This window comes from Malurus melanocephalus, unplaced genomic scaffold (assembly GCF_030028575.1).
Source record: "Malurus melanocephalus ecotype Western Australia unplaced genomic scaffold, MMel_1.1 scaffold_56, whole genome shotgun sequence".
NCBI classification, from domain to species: domain Eukaryota; kingdom Metazoa; phylum Chordata; class Aves; order Passeriformes; family Maluridae; genus Malurus; species Malurus melanocephalus.
In genome coordinates, this window is record NW_026623288.1 from 612,034 (window position 1) to 631,265 (window position 19,232).

The 19,232-nt window shown below is 47.8% G+C and overlaps 3 protein-coding genes across 3 annotated transcripts in view; 1 reads left to right on the top strand and 2 right to left on the bottom strand.

Moving 5' to 3' along the window:
• STEEP1 (STING1 ER exit protein 1) overlaps positions 1 to 382 on the bottom strand; it is a 3,443-nt gene extending 3,061 nt beyond the window's left edge. The window contains exon 1 of the mRNA XM_057365621.1: positions 204 to 382. Coding sequence (XP_057221604.1) covers positions 204 to 327 — 124 coding nt within the window. The 5' untranslated portion in view covers positions 328 to 382. The remainder of the gene's footprint in view (positions 1 to 203) is intronic.
• A 995-nt stretch (positions 383 to 1,377) lies between these two features.
• UBE2A (ubiquitin conjugating enzyme E2 A) lies at positions 1,378 to 10,266 on the top strand. The gene is made up of 6 exons (XM_057365624.1): positions 1,378 to 1,685; positions 2,034 to 2,114; positions 2,224 to 2,249; positions 7,258 to 7,347; positions 8,363 to 8,451; positions 8,839 to 10,266. Exons 1-6 carry the CDS (start codon positions 1,642 to 1,644, stop codon positions 8,965 to 8,967), a joined length of 459 nt encoding a protein of 152 aa, XP_057221607.1. The 5' UTR covers positions 1,378 to 1,641; the 3' UTR covers positions 8,968 to 10,266.
• Positions 10,267 to 12,677: 2,411 nt separating this feature from the next.
• The window catches only part of NKRF (NFKB repressing factor), a 7,773-nt gene continuing 1,218 nt past the window's right edge, over positions 12,678 to 19,232 (bottom strand). Inside the window, exons 2-3 of the mRNA XM_057365625.1 lie at positions 17,078 to 17,199; positions 12,678 to 15,016 (exon numbers count right to left, since the gene is read on the bottom strand). Of these exons, the coding sequence (XP_057221608.1) occupies positions 13,029 to 15,016; positions 17,078 to 17,199 (2,110 nt within the window). The 3' untranslated portion in view covers positions 12,678 to 13,028. The remainder of the gene's footprint in view (positions 15,017 to 17,077; positions 17,200 to 19,232) is intronic.

The window sequence follows — 19,232 nt, forward strand, 5'->3', positions numbered from 1 at the left end:
CCGCATCCCGGACCCGCACCCACACCCCGCATCCCGGACCCGCACCCACACCCCGCATCCCGGACCCGCATCCACACCCCGCATCCCGGACCCGTATCCACACGCCGCCGCCGCCGCCGCCTTCCCGGGCCCTCCGCGCCGCCGGGCCGCGGCCTGACCCTCCCCGGGCTGCGGCCTGCCCCCGCCCTCGGCCCCCGGCTCACCGAGCACCAGCACCATCTGCCCGCACAGGCAGTAGTAGACGTGCAGCGGCTTCTCCCCATCGTCGTACTCCTCGCGGTCGCGGGTGTCGGAGCAGACGACAGAACGCGACACCACCTTGGGCATGGCGGCGGCRGGCTCGGAGCCGCCTGGCCCGGCCCCCGCGCCCGGCCCCGCCCGCCGGGGCGGCTCCCCGAGGCTCCGGGGGAACGCACGGGGCCCGACGGCTCCCGACGCTCCTGTGCCGCTAAAGGCTCGTCCTGACAAGCACCCAGAGCTCACACTGTTCTTATCGCGCAGGCTGGTGCAGCAAGAAGGGTCCAGATCGTCAGGTTTGCAGTGTGGCTGTGATAACAATGTTTCTGTTACATTCTTTCAGTGGGTCTTCTGCCGTGACTCTTTCCGAAGCCGCCTCCCCACCCGGCTGGATTGTATGAAATTAGAAGTGAGGATAAACTCGAAAAACGGAGCCCAGCCAGCCTGCTTTAGATAACAGCAGAAAGATTCTTTACTTCTGAAGGCTGTTAAAGAAACGTGGAAGATAGATTATCTTCTATTGGAAAACAGTCATTGGCGAAGCAGAAAATGCAGTGTARCAGGTTGCGCTGGTTTTGGCAGCGATAGAGTTGATTTTCTTCACAGTAGCTGTTACGGGGATGTGTTTTGGGTTTGTGCTGGTAACAGTATTGGAACTCAGAGATGGTTTCGTTTCTGCTCAGCAGGGCTTGCCCTGAGCCAAGGCCTTCTCTGCTCCTCACCCACCCCAGTGACAGGCTGGGGGTGCACAAGGAGCTGGGAGGGGACAGAGCCAGGACAGCTGATCCCAACTGACCCGAGGGATATCCCAGACCATATTCAGACCATGCTCAGCAATAAATCTGGGAGAGAAGGAGGAAGGGGGGACATTTAGAGTGATGGTGTTTGTCTCCCCAAGTCACCATTACGTGTGATGGAGCCCTGCTGTCCTGGGGMTGCTGAACACCTCGCGGCCCGGGAAAGCGAGGAATGAACTCCTTGTTTTGGTTCGCTTGTGCGCGTGGCCCTCCCTTTCCCAATTGAACTGTTTTGATCACAGCCCGCAGCGCCGCCGCTGCGCCGCCCCTCCGTGACGTCACTGCACGYAACACCCCCGCCCCCCGCCGCCGTTGGTACCGCCCCCAGGCACCGCCCCCGCCGCGGTGGTAGAGGCTGGGCCGGGGGCTCAGCCACATCCGGCTCCGCCCCCCTCTCCCCGCGCCGTTGGTACATCCCGGGACCGTCCGGCTGCCGGCGCAGGAGTCGGTGCAGCCCAAGCTCCCCCCCCCGCGCCCGCCGCAGTGGTAGAGGCCGCGATCGCTCCTGTCCGTCAGCGCCGCCGCCGCCTCAGTCGGAGCCCGAAGCTCAGCCGCGCCCGGCGCTCGCTCCGGCAGTGTATGCCTGAGCTATAACCCTCAGCCCGCCATGTCCACTCCGGCCCGTAGGCGCCTCATGCGGGACTTCAAGAGGTATCGAGGCCGCAGGCCGAGGGTACAGGGGCGGGCGGACGGGAGGAGGACGAAGGGCCCGGCGCTACCGGGGGAGGAGGGGGCAGCACAACATGGCGGCGGGGCAAGGCGCGCTCCGCTGATTGCGTAGCGCGGGCGGCGCTGCCTGGCGCGGGTTACGCCGTTGGCGCAGGCGGCCGCTGCCAGCCCGGGTTACGCCGTTTGCGCAGCTCGGGCCCGGGTTACGGCGTTTGCGCGGCGCGGCGGCTGCCGGGCCGGGTTACGCCGTTTGCGCAGCGGCGTCCTGGGTTACGCCGTTGGCGCAGCGCGGGGGGCGCGGGCCGCGCTCACCTTCTCTGTGCCCCGCAGGCTGCAGGAGGATCCCCCGGCCGGGGTGAGCGGGGCCCCCTCCGAGAACAACATCATGGTGTGGAACGCCGTCATCTTCGGGTGAGTCGGCAGGGAACGGGGCGGCGGGCCGCGGGGGCCGCTCAGCCGCCGGGGGGTTGGAGCCGGGCTGCCAGCGGGGTAACGCTGTGCTTTGCTTTCCCTCCTCCAGGCCCGAGGGGACCCCTTTCGAGGACGGTAAGTGCGGCGTGGGGGGCTGGTGTTTGGCTTTCTTGGGGTAACACGGTTTGACACGGCCTTGGTGTCACTGCCGTGGACTCTGCAACAGGTGTTGGCCCGGGGATGGTGGGGGGCGTGGAGTGCATGTTCACCTGACCATACACCCRTGTGCTTGGTTTGTGTAAATACTATTTTTCTAACCCTGCTCTCAGAAAGTGTTGTAGATTTAGAGTGCTRTGTTGACTTACAGAAACATACAAATTAGCTTGTACAGTCTTGTTTGTAATTGCTGAGTCTGATTATCATAAGTCATTTTAAGGATATCTACAAACTGTTGAACTCTGGATCATGTTTGGGTAGCCATCAAAAACCTGGTATAGAACCGCTGTATTTTGTTGGAGTGCTGGTTTTTTTTTCTGATGCTGGAAGTGYTTTGTGAGCAAGTTCCAACGTGAGTCAGCCTTAGTAGGAAATGGGCTGAAGTAGGAATGTTTGAGGAAGTTCAGAACAGTGGCTTTTTCTTATCGTTTATTTGACTACTGCAATTGGTATAAGTCAGGCTTGAGACTGAAAGGACTTTTTAAGTTTAAATGCTGACTAAATAGGTCCTGGTAAGATACCTGTAGTTTCCATCTGGTGTTACTGACTTTGATAGGTTTACTGATGCTATATGGGTACAAACATCTTGTGAAAACCTGTTAGACATGAAATACTGTCTAACTGAAATCAGTTATGCATTTTTTAAAGATACTTTCAGTGTAGGGTATAATTAATCTTAGATTTCCATGACTCATGACAAAAGCATAGGAAAAATTCCTTAACTCTTCTGTTGYTCTTGGCTAACTCCCTTGTCTTTGTTTATCCTTGGAGGTAGCACCTGTGGACGTGTATCTAAATTGCAGATTGTATTTCCCTGTGAAGATTTTGAAGATCTTCAATGTTTCAGACCTAAGAAAATGCCAAAGAYTCCTGTCGCTTCTTTTTAATGTATTTGATTAGTTAAGAAACTTAGTGGAGTAGCTGCTTCAGCAGTCTGATGTTTAGAACTTGAACTTAAAACATTGCATAATAGAACAGTTAGACTAAATATATTTAGTCTAATGTTCTAACTGTTAGAGMAGGGCTCTCTCTAACTTCTGTGGGGGTTGCTAGAGCTGCTTTGGCTCTCGGAGCACTGCTGCTAATAGAGTGATTCACTGTTTGGAGCAGAAAGCTGTCTCCTTGCAGTGTGCTAAAATGCAGGTTGTTGCCATGCTTAAGCTCTTCCAGCTCAGCATGTGGTTAACAGATGCTATAAGTGGTTTTTTTTCCATATATTTCCATTTAGTTGCAGAAGGTTGAAGACTGCTTTTGAGAGCCCTGACATATTGATTTCCTCTGTCCTTTCTGAGGCAGCATTGTGTCTTTATTTTGGATACTGAGGACATGTTGCACTTACAGCAGTTAGAGGTTCAGACGGATGCTTGAGGCTGATGCTGCTGCCCTCTTGCTTTGGTTGATGTCATAATGTAATCTCAGGGTGTGATGAATTGSTCTTTTCTTAAAGCAAAGTCTGTGTTTTCACACTGTGTGCGCAGGAAAACAGATGTGACTTGTGYTGCAGGATATCTGCTTATCTCCTTTGCTCTGGATGTATCTTACCTTGCCAGATAACAAAGCACTAGGTGTTGCCTGGAGATAGGGCTGTGTTGGTGCCTCAGCTGTGCTTTCTATTCAGTGAGGGGAGCAGCACAGTTCAGATAATGGTGGTGCAGTCCAGATGCAGTTCAGCTTCATGTACATAAAACTAAGGGAATTTTAATTTAATAGAATGTTAGTTTGGGCTTGCTTTGCAGCTGTGCAGGCCCTTGTGAGTCAAAGGTACACTGAAACTCTGTAATCTTTCTTACTGAGCCTTTGCAGCAAGGTCAGTGTTCTTTTCATTTTTAGGCTTTTTCACTCCATRGTGATACTGTAAAATTTCAGATTGCTTAGTTCTTGTGAAAGTAGCCTGTGAAGTTTGGGGTGTTTTGTTAAACTAGAGGTATAATAATTCCAACATCATGGAAATTACTGTTCTTTATCCTTAGTCTTGTAAGGCCCTTCACTCACAGCTCTGAGGTGTCTTAGTTTGTCTGGGCTGCAAACCTGAAGTTGAAACACGTTTGTTTACTTGCTGTGCAGCATTCTGCAGCTGACATCCCTGCTTCTCCACCCCCAGACTTTGGAGGATGTTTTCACAACTCAGTGCGCAGGCTGGCTCAGCTTAGGAGCAACCACKAATTTAGATCAGCAGCATAACTTCCATCTTCTGGTTTAAGAGAATTTGATCGCAGGTGTCTGCAGTAGGATCCTGGGGAYATTTATCCTGCCCTTCAGTGTATTTCTAAGAATCTTTGCATGTGGTATCTAAAGTGATAATGCTGGCACAGTCAGGAAAACCTAAGCTCTCACTAACCTTCAGACCTTTTTCTCTGAAACTGGATAATGGTAGTGTGGTTAGTGCAGGATTCCTGGCTWGGAGAGAGTTAAGGTCTCCTATTGYAGTATTCTGCTTTGCTGTGATTGTGCAGGAGGCTTGAAGCTCATCCCTGCCTTGTGGGCAGTGGACTGGAGGGGCTGCTCTTGGGGTCTGCAGGGTGCCCTGCAGGGACATGGGCTCTGCTCCCTGGGGTTGCTGGGGCTGGTGCACAGGTCATGCAGAAGCCACTGTTGGGTCTGTCAGGGTCTCAAATTCTGAGGTAGAAGTAATCAATGAGTTAAGTATGGGGCAGAAAAGAGAGTGTTCCTAACATTAGTTGTGATCCCAATATCAATAATGACAGTGAATATAACTTAYGTTTTWAAAAAGGCTGTGTAGGGCAAGAAATTGYRAGAAATACCAGTTGAAAGCATTAAAATTAGAGACAGAAAAGACTGGWCACTGAAGGCCTCATTCCCAGCAGTGTGTTGTGATAACTATTTGACTTGTGTAGGCTTTCAGTGTGAGTGACCCTTGGACTTCAGTGYGTCACATCTCTGGCTTTGCCCTTTAATAAAGCTCAACAGTGAGGTTTTGCGTACTGTGGAGCATTTCCAAAGAGCCATTGCCACTCTGGGCCCTGACTTGGAAATTTGAGTAGGTGGGTGCTCCCAACTGGACATGGGGACATGGACTACCCCTTGCTTAGATAAGTGTTAAAAGTAACACTGTCCTGTGTCTGGTGGGACAAAACTTGCCTTTCTTCTGGTAGTTTTGAACAGATTCTAACACCAAACTGCTCCTGTTGCTGTCAAACCTATGTGGTGGTTTTTGCTCAGTTTTCAGCCTTCTGCTTGCTTAGTCGCTTGTTCCTTAGGAGGAGGCTATTGAGAAACAGGACTGGGCAGGAAGAGTTGACGATGTCCAAAATTTAGAGTTAAATCCTTAAGCATTTGGTTCTAAGGGGCTGATGTTTGCAGCTGATAGAAGTTGTTACTAACTTGCCAGTTTTGGGTTTCAGGCTGACCTCAGACCTGGCTCTGCGCCTCTGGACTAAGCTGGAGTAGACTAGAAAACCCCAGTGCAGACTTCCACTAATTTGAACAATCTTAACTCTACTGTTCTGGCTCAGTTGTTTCATAGTGAGATAGCATAGTGTTGGCTTTCTGCTCTTACATTGTTGGGCTGCTAATAAAAAAACAAACATGCTTAAACTTATTTTTAGGGTGTTGAGACTTCCCACTGCTGTAGGGAAAGCGCTGAAGCATCTGTGCTGTGTCTTCATTTGCAAACTGGAACGTCAAAGCAATGACCTTCATTTCTTGCAACTCAGTGTTACAGTTTATCTCCTTATAAAGGAAGGAGTCCCTGGGAAATCATGCAGGTCCTTGCTGACTGGGAAAAAAAAAAAAAAGGAAAAATAAGAATCTGTTCTCTGGCTTACCAGTTTTTGGCACAAATTTGCCAGCCAAACAAAGGGGTAACTTCATTATATTAGTGCTGGRAAACTACCTCACAGTAGGAAGCACGGACACTGAGTGTGGGGGGACGGAGGAACCTGATCTATCACTGATAAATAAGGATGCCCTTGAAAAAAAGATAAAATGCCCACCCTGGCAGCTTGTTCCAGCTGTTTCTGTCAGGTGCAGATCTTCWCCAGGAGAGCTGTGTATTTATATGAAGGTGCTTCAGATACTTCTCTCTGGGCATACCCAGGAACATCKTAAGCTGCCTCCAGGGCTGGCTGGTCTTGGTGGTAGCGTGGTTGGGAGGAGCTTGCTTGGTCTGCAGTAGAGTAGGTAGAGTTCCTTAGTTACCGAGCTGAATCAGGAGCAGTCCTTAATCCCCTGAACCCATGTGTGCAGCTTAGYTGACAGACTTCTTATTCTCAGATTGTCATAGCCTGAGGAGAAAGGCTAAAATAACTTACATTCGTGCAGGCTGTTAAAGTGGTTGGATTAAGATTCAACTACAGTTTTCTGTTTCTGCTTAATCAGTCTTTCTCTAAGGAAGACCAATTAGTGTGAAGTAAATGGTCAGGTTTTTATTTGAAAATGTCAGGTTTGGATGCTCCATTCAATACTACTTTCCTTCAACACCTGATTACCTTACCATTATTGAGAAACATGACCTTTTTTAAAAAAAATTTAGAGCAAACAGATTAGAAGGTTCTTCTAATGATAGCATATTCCATAGATAGGACTCACTGAATGACGTTGTGTTACGCAGATGGTTCGACACCCACTGCTGTTGTTTGTACAGTGTACTGGGATGAGGTTCTGTGAAAGGAAGCCCCAAGGGCAGATTTATTTCCTTACATAAACCTTTTGACTGGAGTGGTGGTTGTGGCAATAAAAGTAAGCGAGAGGAAATACTGTTGTACTGGYACTGTCTTTGACTTCAGTGTTAATGATTAACTCCAGGAGAGTAGAGGAATTGCTGTGGGATTGCGCAGTGTGTGTTCCATATCCAACATGCCTGTGTGAGCACAGTARTGTCAGTGTGTATGGTGGAGGGATGCTAGTTACTCATCCCTTGTGTAAATTCATACTGAATAAAGGTTGCTTATCTCTCTTTCAACTCCAGGAACTTTCAAACTTACAATAGAATTCACAGAAGAATACCCGAATAAGCCACCTACTGTTAGATTTGTCTCTAAAATGTTTCATCCAAATGGTAAGTGCTTATACAATATCTGGGTTTACTTTTGCTGTTTTGGAGGTTTAGTGGGGGCAGGGGAGGGCTGGGGTTTTTTTAGTATCAATTACTGTATAAAAAGGTCTACTTATTTTAAAAGTTACCACTATCTAATAAGACAGCGAAAATTCCAGTGTGGTTCTGTGTAGTTTTGGTGAGGATCRATATGTGAGCAGTACTCAGGCTTGAAAAGAAAGGGGCAATAAAAGKAGCCTCTTACCTTTCAGGTGTTACAGCGCAGTACTGATGAGACACTCAACTGCCTGTTAAGCCTTACAGAAGAATGTTTTGTACTTAAATAGCAGTGCTTTGGACTTCTGTCTGTATGTATTGTAGACATAGCATAGTGACACTGATAAATGCAGCTGTCTTCTCTTTTCTTCCCCAAAATGCCTGTGAGAATGATATACCATGAAATGTAGTGTTAGAGTCCAGCTATAGCCAGTGACAGTAAGATTGTTTAATTAATCCCCTTGGTAACTAAAGGCTGGAGAGGTATTCCTTGCTTCCAGACAAATACTAGCTTTTTGCATAATACCAAAAACCTTCCAGCGTGGCAAGTGTGGGTGCAGTGCAGGGAGGGAAGGTTCTCCTGTAGCTGCTGTGAAGAAGTGAGTGGATTCTGTTGTAGAGACTTCTAGGGGAARCCTTGTGTGAACAACTGTTTGCGCATGTTTTGTGTGTGGTTCACTTCTGGGAAGCTTAAAATTTTTTTGCTTTAAAATCTGTTCATGGTTTTCCATAGTGGTAGTTGCAATGACACAGAGAAGTTTGTGAGAGAATAWGCAGGGTTGAGTTTAAATATCTCAGGCTGCTGGTAGTGAGGAGCTTCACTGCWTCCTACCTACAGGCCTGTTTGCAGGATTTCAGTCTGTCAGACACTATGGACTGTTGCAGTGTGTCTGTATATGGGTTTCAGGATCAGGCAATATGAGGAAGAAAGCCAGCAGCTGGACCAGTTGTGTTTTAAGCTGTTCTTTTTGACCCTTTCCAGTCTATGCAGACGGTAGTATATGTCTGGATATCCTTCAGAATCGCTGGAGCCCCACTTACGATGTCTCCTCCATCTTAACATCCATACAGGTAAAAGAACTGTGCATGAAGTGTGGCATTAGGATGCTTTAACAAAAACAGCTCAGGAAACTTCTTTCCCCTCTCCTAAGAGCCAGTATAGCAGCTATACCTTGATGCTGGCTAAGTGTGAATACTTCCCAGGTGTAAAGTGGCTGGGCAGTGACACAGGTGGTCACTGCTGGGGCCCGCCAGCAGTGCATTGCTTGGCTGTCTCAGAAAGTCACCTGCACTGTGCAGGGTGATGCTGGTGGCCAAAGCCTCTACAGCCTTCCAGCTGCASGAGTGCAGTGTGGCTGCCTGGACTAACATCTCTGCTCTGACTAGTGYGGACAGTTTGCAGAAAGTGTTGGAAAACTGTACTTTGCAGTGCCTAAGGATCTTTTTCTCTTTGCACAGTCCCTATTGGATGAGCCAAATCCGAACAGTCCAGCAAACAGCCAGGCAGCTCAGCTATACCAAGAGAATAAGCGGGAATATGAAAAACGGGTTTCTGCAATAGTAGAACAGAGCTGGCGTGACTGTTGACCCAGGATGATGCAAATGAACACTCTGTTGATGAGGAAAATAAACAAAGTGTCCGAGTCATCTTTTTCCTCCTAGCATTTACTTTGCAAGCAGAATAGCTGTTGTGCTGTTGCCACCCTCCCTTGCTGAAGCTTCTTCTCCTTGGACATCAGAACGCACCCACTTTGAAGTCAAACGTTCTGTACTTGGGTTACTTGCAAAAGAGTTACTGATGCTGAGTTCATTTTCTGTGGTCCCTCTCCAGTCTTAGGGCAGTATTGTGCATTTCTGTAGTGTACACTAAGCTTTTAATTGTAATTGTGTTATACACAGTGATGCTTATGTGTAGCTTGATAAAAGGGATGTTTATATACATACACATTTTTTAACTGATATTTACTAAAGTGCTGATGTGTCCAGGCTGGTCACTTACCTCTATTATTGGTTTAGACGCCACTGCATTTGTAAGTACTGGGTGAAGAAATCTTTTGTTTCCCTTTTGTATTGGTTTATCTTTACTCATGTTAAAAAATCAACTCAATTGATTACAATTCAAAGATTTAGTAAGGCCCTGGAATGCTTGTTACTTCTGCACTTCACATGCAAGATTTATGTACAGATCTACATAAATCACTACAGCTGTGGTACTTGGATCTTTGCCGAGGGTGAGAAACAAGCCCTTTTCTTTTTCTTTTTTTAATTACTATGTTAAAGGACATGCCTACAGAAACTGTCAGTAGGTCACTATAGTCCTGTCACCACGGCATTACTGGACAAAACCAGGTGGAGCTGTGGTACTCAGCAAAAGGCCTTCCACATTAAGGAAGAGGTAAAACCTGACCTGTTGCAGYGATGGAATTACTCTCCTGCGCTGTCCTGCCCCTTATCTTCAGCTGGGAAAGATAAGTTGTTTGGGATCTAACTTTGTCTTGTGGAAAGTTTGAATTAAGTTCAGGGTAGGCACTCGAGTCTCTGCAGTTTCTGCTCTTCGTAGATGACCGTGTGGTTTGTGTGAGCTACTGCTGCATGCTTGAGTTCGTTCCCTTCAGTTTTATGAAAGTATTTTTTCAATTCTGAAAAAAACATTTGTAAGTCCAGACTCACTTTTTTTGTAAGGCAAGTTTGTACCTTTGGATACAGAACCTTAAGCAGCAGTGTGGGATGGAACCTGCAGTTGTGTTGTCCACTGTTCCAGTGTCTTTTGTGTGCACATTGGTCTGTTAGTTGAAAAGTATAACTTTGCACAAGTAACCCATGTAAGAAACTGTACATTTTTCAAAAGTTGTAAATAAAGTGTAACCTTAGTGCTTATTGTATAAATAGGCAAGAAGTGTATAACTGTGCTTATTTAACTGGGCAGCCAGGAGCTGGGTGTGGGGTCAAGCTCCAGGGCTGTGCAATGCTTCCTGCTGAGGGCAGCAGCTGGGGGAAGGCTGTGCCTGGGTTAGAAAATGATAAAACAGTGCTAGAGCCAGGAGGGGCAGATGCTTCTTTACCACCTGCAGGAACAGCAGGGCTGCGACTGAGCTGTGGATGAAGAGGAGCCTGTGATCCTGWGTTAGCTACAGCAATTTCCTGGTCRCAGTTGATGTAGGGAATCATCTTTTTCTCCTGTCTCAGGAGGTGAACTGGATTTATGATAAGTGGCAAGTAAAAGCTTGTTCTGCCGAGCTCCACAAGATCAAAGTGGCTGGGCTCTTCCAAAAAATTTAATGCAGATTTSTACCTGCAGTAACAACAGCTTGTAGTCCTGAAGAGCCTTGTGTCTCACATGGAGCAGCTGTAATGCCTCCTGCAAGCCCAACCCTGAGGGGGGCAAGTCCCTCTACGGCCACAGAGGCCCTCACARCAGTCCCACGGTTCTTGTTTCACCAGTTAAAAAAAAATGCCCAGACCAACAGTGTGGACTCTTAAGGCAATCAGAAATGAGCAGCACAGAGCTGCAAAATAAAATCAATCTCACCTTCACACCTTGCTCGGGAAAGGCCTTTATCCACCGACTCCAGGGTCGCCCTCTTTGTGCCTCTCCTGAAGGCTGAGGCTCCACAGCCTCCCTGGGGACAGAGATGCTGCCGTTCTTCAATCCTGGGCCAGGCCCTGCACAGGGGTCACAGCCACCACCCGGGACAGGAAAGGACACAKCCTGCAGAGACTGCCTGGGCCAGCTACCCCTGCTGAGGTACAGGGACTACAGCCAGGCCCCACCTCTCCCAAAAGAGACATTTCTCATCCCAAACAYCAGTGGTGCTCTTAGCTGCTTTTCTTGGCATCACTAAACTCTAAAGAGCTGCTGCACACCCAAGTTAGAAAGGAAGAGCTTCACTTCTTCTTTCCCTAGAAAGTACCAGGCTTCTTCCACTCCTACAGCACCATCTGCTAGAGCCCAGTGTTCTTGAGAGCAGAATTCAGACAGAAGAAGTAATACATAAAACACAGCCCCAAACAAAATGGAAAAAAACTACTTTCAGAATTAACTGCCATGTTATTTTTTTCACAGCAGCAGCAGCAGCAAGTTGTTATTCAGCAGTCCAAGCAGGCAGAAGCTGTGATGCAGCCAGGCAGAGAGGAGAGAATACTTCCTCTCAGCTCCCTGAGAGTCTCATCTGCCAGGGCAGTCTCTCTTCCTGCAGGGATGAAAGTCTCTCTAACTGCTCATTAACAGGGCATTCTGAGGTCAGGCATCCTCACCTCAGAGCTGAGAGATTTAAAAACAAAACAGAGCAGGAGGTGGGAAAAAACGTAGAGGAGGATGTAAAGAGATGGAGGCAAATAGAAACAGCAGAAAACGGAAAGTGATACACCCAAGACAGAGCAGCAGGAGACCAGACAAAAACACTGCATTAAGAMTGGCTTAGTGGTAAAGGAGCATCTGTCGGCCCCACTGGTGACAGAATAACCAGTGTCTCCAGCCACACCGCACTCCTGGCCATTCCAAGTTCAATTCCTGTCCTTTAACCTTCCCAAGCATGAGGTGAGTGTTCTCCAAGGCTCACTGAGCGCTGTGTCCTGTAATCCTGCCGGTGTAGCAGCACCGATGGAGGTCAGCAGCTGCTTCCCTGGCAAGGAGAGAAACACTCCGGGCTCCCAGTGGCACAAGCCAGCCCTGGAGAGCTGCCACACTCACACATGGTCAGAGCAAGGCCAGGAGTCTCCTGGGGAATTGCCCTCGCCAGACGCAAGCACCGGTACAGGGATGGAGCGGAGAAATAACCAGGCACAGATTCGGTTTCGTTCAGGATTAAAGAGCTGATATTCCAAGTAAAAAAATAAGTTATATAACAGTCCCCACAAGCTACATGAGCATCTTTGAGCGTGGGCTCTGCATTTACCTCCAGTTTTTATATTTCACACTTCACCATGGTATTTGCACATGTCAACCGTTCTCCAAGGTAGAAACGCGCTGGAATTCTCTCAGTCCCATTTGCTGGCGATGAAGGTGCCTTCAGTGATTCTCAGAATGGGAGACTCAAGGTAGAAATCTATGAATAAAACTACCACTAAACTGGTTAAGGTTTACATACTGTACATACACAAACAGCAGAGACAAGACCTCGATAAATGTATTTCTCAAGAATAATCAAGTTTTCACACTTTTTTTTATACAAAGTGTGACAAAACCTTTTTTTTCCAGAAATAAAACTTTATTTTTGTTGTCATTAATACCAATTTTACATACAGGTTTATGCCCCCAGACTGCATTTCCTTTGCTTTTTTTCATTTTTTTTTTTAAAAAAAAGGCTTTTCTTTTCCTTCCTTGTTCAAGAAGAATAAGGGACCTATAACTTTAAATGATGTCAAATTCCTTCTCATTGGACATGTGTGTTTGCTATTACAAAACTATTAAAATGTGAAGGAACAAGTAATATCAAAGACACATACAGTAACAGCACTACTGCTTTTGGGTTGTGCTAACGTTCTTGAACAGAACTCGGTCGGTCCTAAACACCTAACAACATTTTAGAAATTATATTGCCAAAGTAAAAGACTTTCATGTCATTGTTACCCACAAGAAAAATGCAGCATCTCTTTCTTTAGTTGAGTGTCCAGGAAACTCAGTCTCTGGTTAAAGGGGACACCTCACCTCAGTTTGCTTGGGGCATGATAAGCTCGTAATGCCCAACCTGGCCTTCCTGCTTCAGCTGGTCTAACAGATCTTCCTTGCGCCGCTTCCTGCTCACCACCAAGTATCTGTTGTGTCCCTGCCCATGGGATTTACTTTTAAGACCATATTTTTGGGCAATTTGATGTATTTGCTTCCGCTCATCCATGGTCAGTTCTCTAGAGAAAGTCAAGTCAATGTGACTGTCTGAACGTGCATAGTTTCGAATGATCTCTTCGATATCTCTCTTAGCAATTCTGTTCACCCTTTCTACATCAAGCCCGAGTCCTTCCCTTTTGAACTGCTCCTTTACTGAAATAGGCTCCCTAATTCCTTCGCCATCTTTCCCTAGGCCACCGCCTTTCCAGCCCATCTTTCTTAAAATTTGGTTCCCAATGTTGTCTTCTTTGATCTTCTGTTTGAAAGCCTCTTCTGCTGATCGACCCCGAATCTCATTTCTGGAGATGACGTCTTCAACAGTGCCTTTCTTCAGGTTATTAACAACAGTTGGCTGAGTCTTTTTGAGGATTTTCACGGCTTCCTCTGCTGCCTCATGCTTGACAGATTTCTTCACTCCAACTGCTTCTGCGATGAACTCATCTTCAAGCATCACTTTGCACTTCCATCGCATGCCTGTCATCCTCTCAAAGACGTACTCCACGGTCATCTTGTTGAACTGGGCGGTGTCRTTCAGCGTGCACACCGGGTTGCTGGAGTTCTCATAGATCACCAGGTCCTTCAGGTCCTTCTTCCTYCCTGAGCCCCGCGACGAGCAGCCCACTTTCTGCACCTGGGTCACTTTGAGGGATGCTATATTTGCCTGCATCTTCTGCAGGATTTTCAGTGCCTCCTCAGCTGCCGCGTGCTTGCTGGTCTTTTTTGTGCCAAATCCCTCAGCCAGGCAGTGATCTTGGAGATACACCTGACAACGCCACGAGCGGTTGGGCATTAATTCGTACTTATATTCAACTGTCATTTTGTTATATGAGGCAGAATTGTTAAGTATTCCTATTGCATCACTGGCATTCTCTGTGAGGACAAAACTAGTCCAGTGTTTGCTGGCGTTCATGGAACCTTTCATGGATTCAGTACCAGGCTGCATCGGGACACAGTCCCTGTTGGCAACTACGAACTCGTCATGAGGTTTGAGAGCAGGAGGGAAATCTGGGCGACACACGCCTGCCTCGCACACCACCAGGTCCTCGTGGTACGTGTGCTTGAACTTTCGCTGAACAACTCGAACTTCCACGGATTTCTTCAGCAGCTTCACTGCCTGCTCCGCGGCTCGATCCCGGGATCCATTTTTGCTGCCGGCGTAGCCAGTGGCCAGGTAGACGTTCTGACATCGCACCTCACATGCAAAACCATCTGTCAGGAGCTTCTTGCTCTTGGGGAGGTCAGCAGGGGCGATCTCTTTCAGAGGAACATAAATATATTCAGGGTTTGTCTTGCATGCCTGAATTGAACGTGTCAAAAGATATGTGAAGTTAATTTTATCCGTCCCGGTGTTTGTATCTGGATTACTAAGATTTTTCCAGACAGCTGCTGACAGTTTCTCCATAAAGCTCTGCTTCAGCATTATTGCTGATGGAGGGAAAGTTTCTGATGCAGACGGGGCAGTTGAAGGGGAAACAGAAACCTGCAAGGCGCTGCTTGTGGTAGAGTCCACACTATTCACAGCCTTCTTGGCTGCTGCTGCTGGCCCTACAAAGCCAAGCCCAGCTGAGCCAGAGAGGTGGTGATCCACGTCCCGGGCATTCACAAAAGAATTTGTACAGTTTTCAGCTGGCTGTGCCACGCTGTTTGTATTTGCCTCCTGCTTCCCCTCCTGCATTTGGTTATCCAGAGAATTGTCCTTCTTGCCATCCTTCTCAGCACTGGTGACAAAGTGTATGGGCTCAAAGCGCGGTCGCACTCGGAACTTGGGGACCATCTTTTTGGGTGGCTCAGGAGTCTCTTCTGGCTCCGGACCTATGAGATGGAAGAAAATTACACAATTACCAATATGTGCCATGACTGGGATACAGTGTTTTCAGAAACTGATCTTCAAGAGCAGCCTGCAGGCTCTGAACATAGGATTTCCACTCCTYAGCCAAAACCCAAAAAGTTTCCCTCCAAAAGATATTCACAATTGATCAAAGAAAACCAATCATTCTTGTGCAGGTCACTACAGTGGTATTTCCACCTCCACAACTACCACACAAAAATTTCTACATACTCAGCTACATGATTYGTCCCTCCAGCACTGCCTACTGACCCATCTAGTCATTTCTGAAGTTAATCCATACAAATCTACTAAAATAAGTAAAACTATTGCCAACAAGACAGAGCACCAGAGCAGGGCTAGAGCCTCAGGTCTGACTCTGCTGCGGGGTTGCAGGATGATGTCAGATAAACTACTTTATCTTCATGTCTTCTCATCTGAGGTGGAACACAGTGATACTGAGCCCTCCTTTCCAAAATGCACAGGCCTCTTACCGAATTAATAGAAGCACATTTTCTCTCGGTGTAATTGCTCTGGGCCAAAGGGCACTAAACATGAAGTAATCTGCCTGAGCCTCAAGGGACAGCTGCAGCAACTGAGGCCCCATTACTGACAGACCTCTCGTTTCTTCACCAGAAGAAATGCAAATGAGACAGACTATCCTGACRTGCACAGCTAGAGCAGAAAGGGAGAATCAGATAGCTGACAAGCAAATATGCTACATCTAAGAGATGGTTACACAAGACTTCTCCTGTGGAAGATTCAGCCCCCACAGGCTGACGTGGTACATGTGTGTAATTTCATCGGCDGAGCAAAAGGCCACCTCAGCACCGGGAAATGCTGCCTAATCCAGCACCAGCGTGTGCAGCCCTGCTCTAGGTCAGGCAGTACAACTGTCCAGACATCAAACATCACAGGTATCACCACCCACCTCGCTGCAGGACAAAACAACATCTGCACACAGCATAAACAGCCCCTCCTTCCTACTGAAATCGGGTGACAAAGCTCCTACGCATTAAATCCTTTGACCACCAGTTCTGATGAATTATGGCAAKGTTTGCATTTCTTGCACCATTTGTATTTTGATGGTTGTGCTGCAGCAGCACCTAAAGGCTCTTGCCAGCAGAACAGCTTGTAACGCTGTCTGTGCAACAAGCCCTGGAGAACCCTCAGGGCTGCTGCCTGTGACAGACAAAACACGAGAGAAAAGCAGCAGTTCCTCAGTTTTGCAGTTGGCCCATGGAAGCACAGCAAGATTGTCCAAGGCTGTCCAAGTAAGGGGTACAGCTTTGGCAGAGCTGGGGATTATATCCAAGCCCAGAGGAGTGCTGTGCTGTCTGACCATTGGTGCCTCACACAGTGACACTGCTGACTGTCACAGGGGCCTGCCCACACCAGGACACAATTCCTGCCCCTCTCCAGAGGGAGGGCAGGCAGCTCTGAAGGTGCTGTGGAGAAGCCCCTGAGCAGAAGGAGCCATCGAACTGCCAGACCTCTCTGCCTGCTGCATTTCCTCCACTGGARAAGTTACAGCTGAAACACTGATCCCTGACACCATGGGACAGSGCCGAGATATACAGGACTCTTCCAGGCCCAGCAGGGAGGAAAAAAATCCCCAGAACTACACATCATCTCTGCTTCCCACCCCTTCAACGCTCCAGGCAGGCTGTAACTCAAAATCAATGAGGTGAACTCCAGATCTCTGCATAAATGTACAATTCTTCCTTGGGTCAGAACATCACCCCTCAACACAGCAAAACCAGACAGGTATTTGAGTCCCAACAACACATCTAGGGGAAACCAGCTACCTGATAATTGAAATGAAAAATGGTATTTTCTTAAGCAAAGATAGAACTCTGTGTGAATCRTGCACACGGGAAGGGGGAAAGCCTGCAGTCCAGCACAACACAGGCACTTCTCTCCAGCCTGCTGTGTGGAATGTCCCTGAGGTGGCCCCGTGGCACCCTGGAGTCCCCACACTCCCAGTGATGCCCCCAAACAGGCACAGGGAAGGGGTCATTATCTCTACCAAGGGCAGATGTACTCACTGTCTGATGGAGAGCGGTATCTCTTCAGCTTCCTGCTGGGGACCAGCTCGTACGACCTCGTCTCCCCGATGTCGATGCCTTCAGCCATCTTGAGAACCTTCTCCATGACCTGCACGTTGTACCTGTGTGGGTTCAACAGCAAAACACCTGAGAGCGTGCCCACAGGGCAGCACATGTGCACACACAAGCTTTCATTATGTAAAACAAGAACTAAACATGTCTAAGATACAGCAGCTGGGCCAAGGGAGATGCTCCTCTGATGCTGCTGGAGCAGAGCACAGCACTGACCACTGACCCCACGCCACTGCTAGTCCAGTGTGGGCACATGGCCACACACCAGCTGACCTGGCTCTGCATGAACCCACTTCTGAATAACAAACCATGCAGCCTCCACACTGACAGYGTTCTAAGAACAAATTTAAATACATTATCTGACAAAATACAGTATTTGGCAGAGTTGCCAGGAGCAATAAACACAGGGGTGTGGAGAAGGAACAGCAGCTTCAGTGAACCAAGCACAGAAGCTCAGACTGGCACTGGAGCCACAGACTGCACGTCACCAGCACTGCAACTGCCGTGTCAGGTGACAAAGACACTGCTCAGCATTCATCGACCACTCTTTAGAAAGCCAAACTAAATCCTRGCTGGGTGCTGTAACCAGAATGTTTTAGGTTCCTGAACTATGACAGAGGTGAGGTAGCTGTGACAAGTGCTGAGAAAATGCCAGGAGGGATCAAAAGGAGGTGACATAATGGGGATCCTCTCACAGCCAAAAGGGAGAGGAATGGGAATCTCTGTTTCTCTCTCTGGCTTTCAGGGAYAAGATGACATTACCTGGTGGACAGTGATGGACAATGTCACCTTCCAGCAGGGTGCAAGAACAGTGTCAGATTTGACACCTGTTGCTTTTCTTCACAAAGGACAGAGACTTTTGGGGCTCATATTTCTGCTGGTGTGGGGGAGAAAGACCAACCAGTCCCAACATGTGTTTGCTTAGTCTGGGCAGAGGAACCCAGTGCCTCCAGTACCTAAGTGAAGTCTCCTTGCTGTGACTTTCATAGGTTATCTCTTATCCTGATCCTTGTGGCTCTGGAGCCACACTTTCCTGCACTACTGCCCCCACTGTGAGCCTTTCACATATTTTGGAAAAGAGCACCTTCTCCCATCCATGCCTAAACTAAATGGAAGCTTTTACTTATCCCCTTCCTCACAGACCATGTTTTCTAAGCCCTCTGGACACTCTCCAGAGCATCTCCCAGCAGAACACTCAGATTTCACAGCACAGACTCTGATGTGTTCTTCACAGAACCACAGAACTGTCTGATTTGGATGGGACCCAGAGGATCATCATGTCCAAGTCTAGAGTGAATGGCCCGTGTGGGGACTGAACCCACAACACTGTCATTATCAGCACTCTTCTCTAAGYAACTGAGCTACTCTGACAAACAGGTTCTCCTCAGCCGACAAGTAATCAGCMTTAGGAAAACAAAACAAAAACAYAAACAAARCCCAAACCAAAAAACAACCAACAAACTTAAGACAAAACAACAAAAATCACCCAAACTTTGAAGCCATTCACTTGATAAATCAACAACAGCTCTTCCCAAGCAAAAGCTCTTCCCAACTGCAAAAGCAGTTCCAGGGAACACTGTGGGTCCCTCCATACCCCAGACAACTATAAAAAAAAAGCTGAAATTGTTTTTAACACCACAGTGTTCCCAGCTGGGCACACCAGCTCTGGTTAAACATTCTAACTGGCAAAGGCTCCAGACTGCATCCTGCCCAAATCTCACCTCCCTGAGAGCTGTAGATGAAGGAAAGGATGTGCACTGACAAGCTTAAACTGTATCAGTTTTTGGGATTTAAGATCTTCCAACAGTTGTTCACTTCTGTTACTAGCACCCTGTAGCTGTTTATTGCACCATTCCCAAAATCCCTGGCACACAGAAGGTCCCCATTAAGAAAACACAACAACAAGAAGATACTCTCAGTTTTAACACATTGCTCGAGTTTTAGGATTTGAAGCTATTTTAAAGCTACGTTCAATTTTGATGCTTGCAGAACAGAACAGTTACGTTCAATTTTGATGCTTGCAGAACAGAACAGTTTAGTACTTGACCCACAAAAAAAAAAAAAAAAAGCAAACAGGCAGATC

Excerpts from the sequence above, each read along its gene's own strand:
- UBE2A (XM_057365624.1), top strand. The coding sequence starts at position 1,642 with ATGTCCACTCCGGCCCGTAGGCGCCTCATGCGGGACTTCAAGAG. Across the intron at positions 2,115-2,223 it reads TGGAACGCCGTCATCTTCGG|GCCCGAGGGGACCCCTTTCG; the intron begins GTGAGTCGGCAG and ends TCCCTCCTCCAG. Across the intron at positions 8,452-8,838 it reads CCATCTTAACATCCATACAG|TCCCTATTGGATGAGCCAAA; the intron begins GTAAAAGAACTG and ends CTCTTTGCACAG.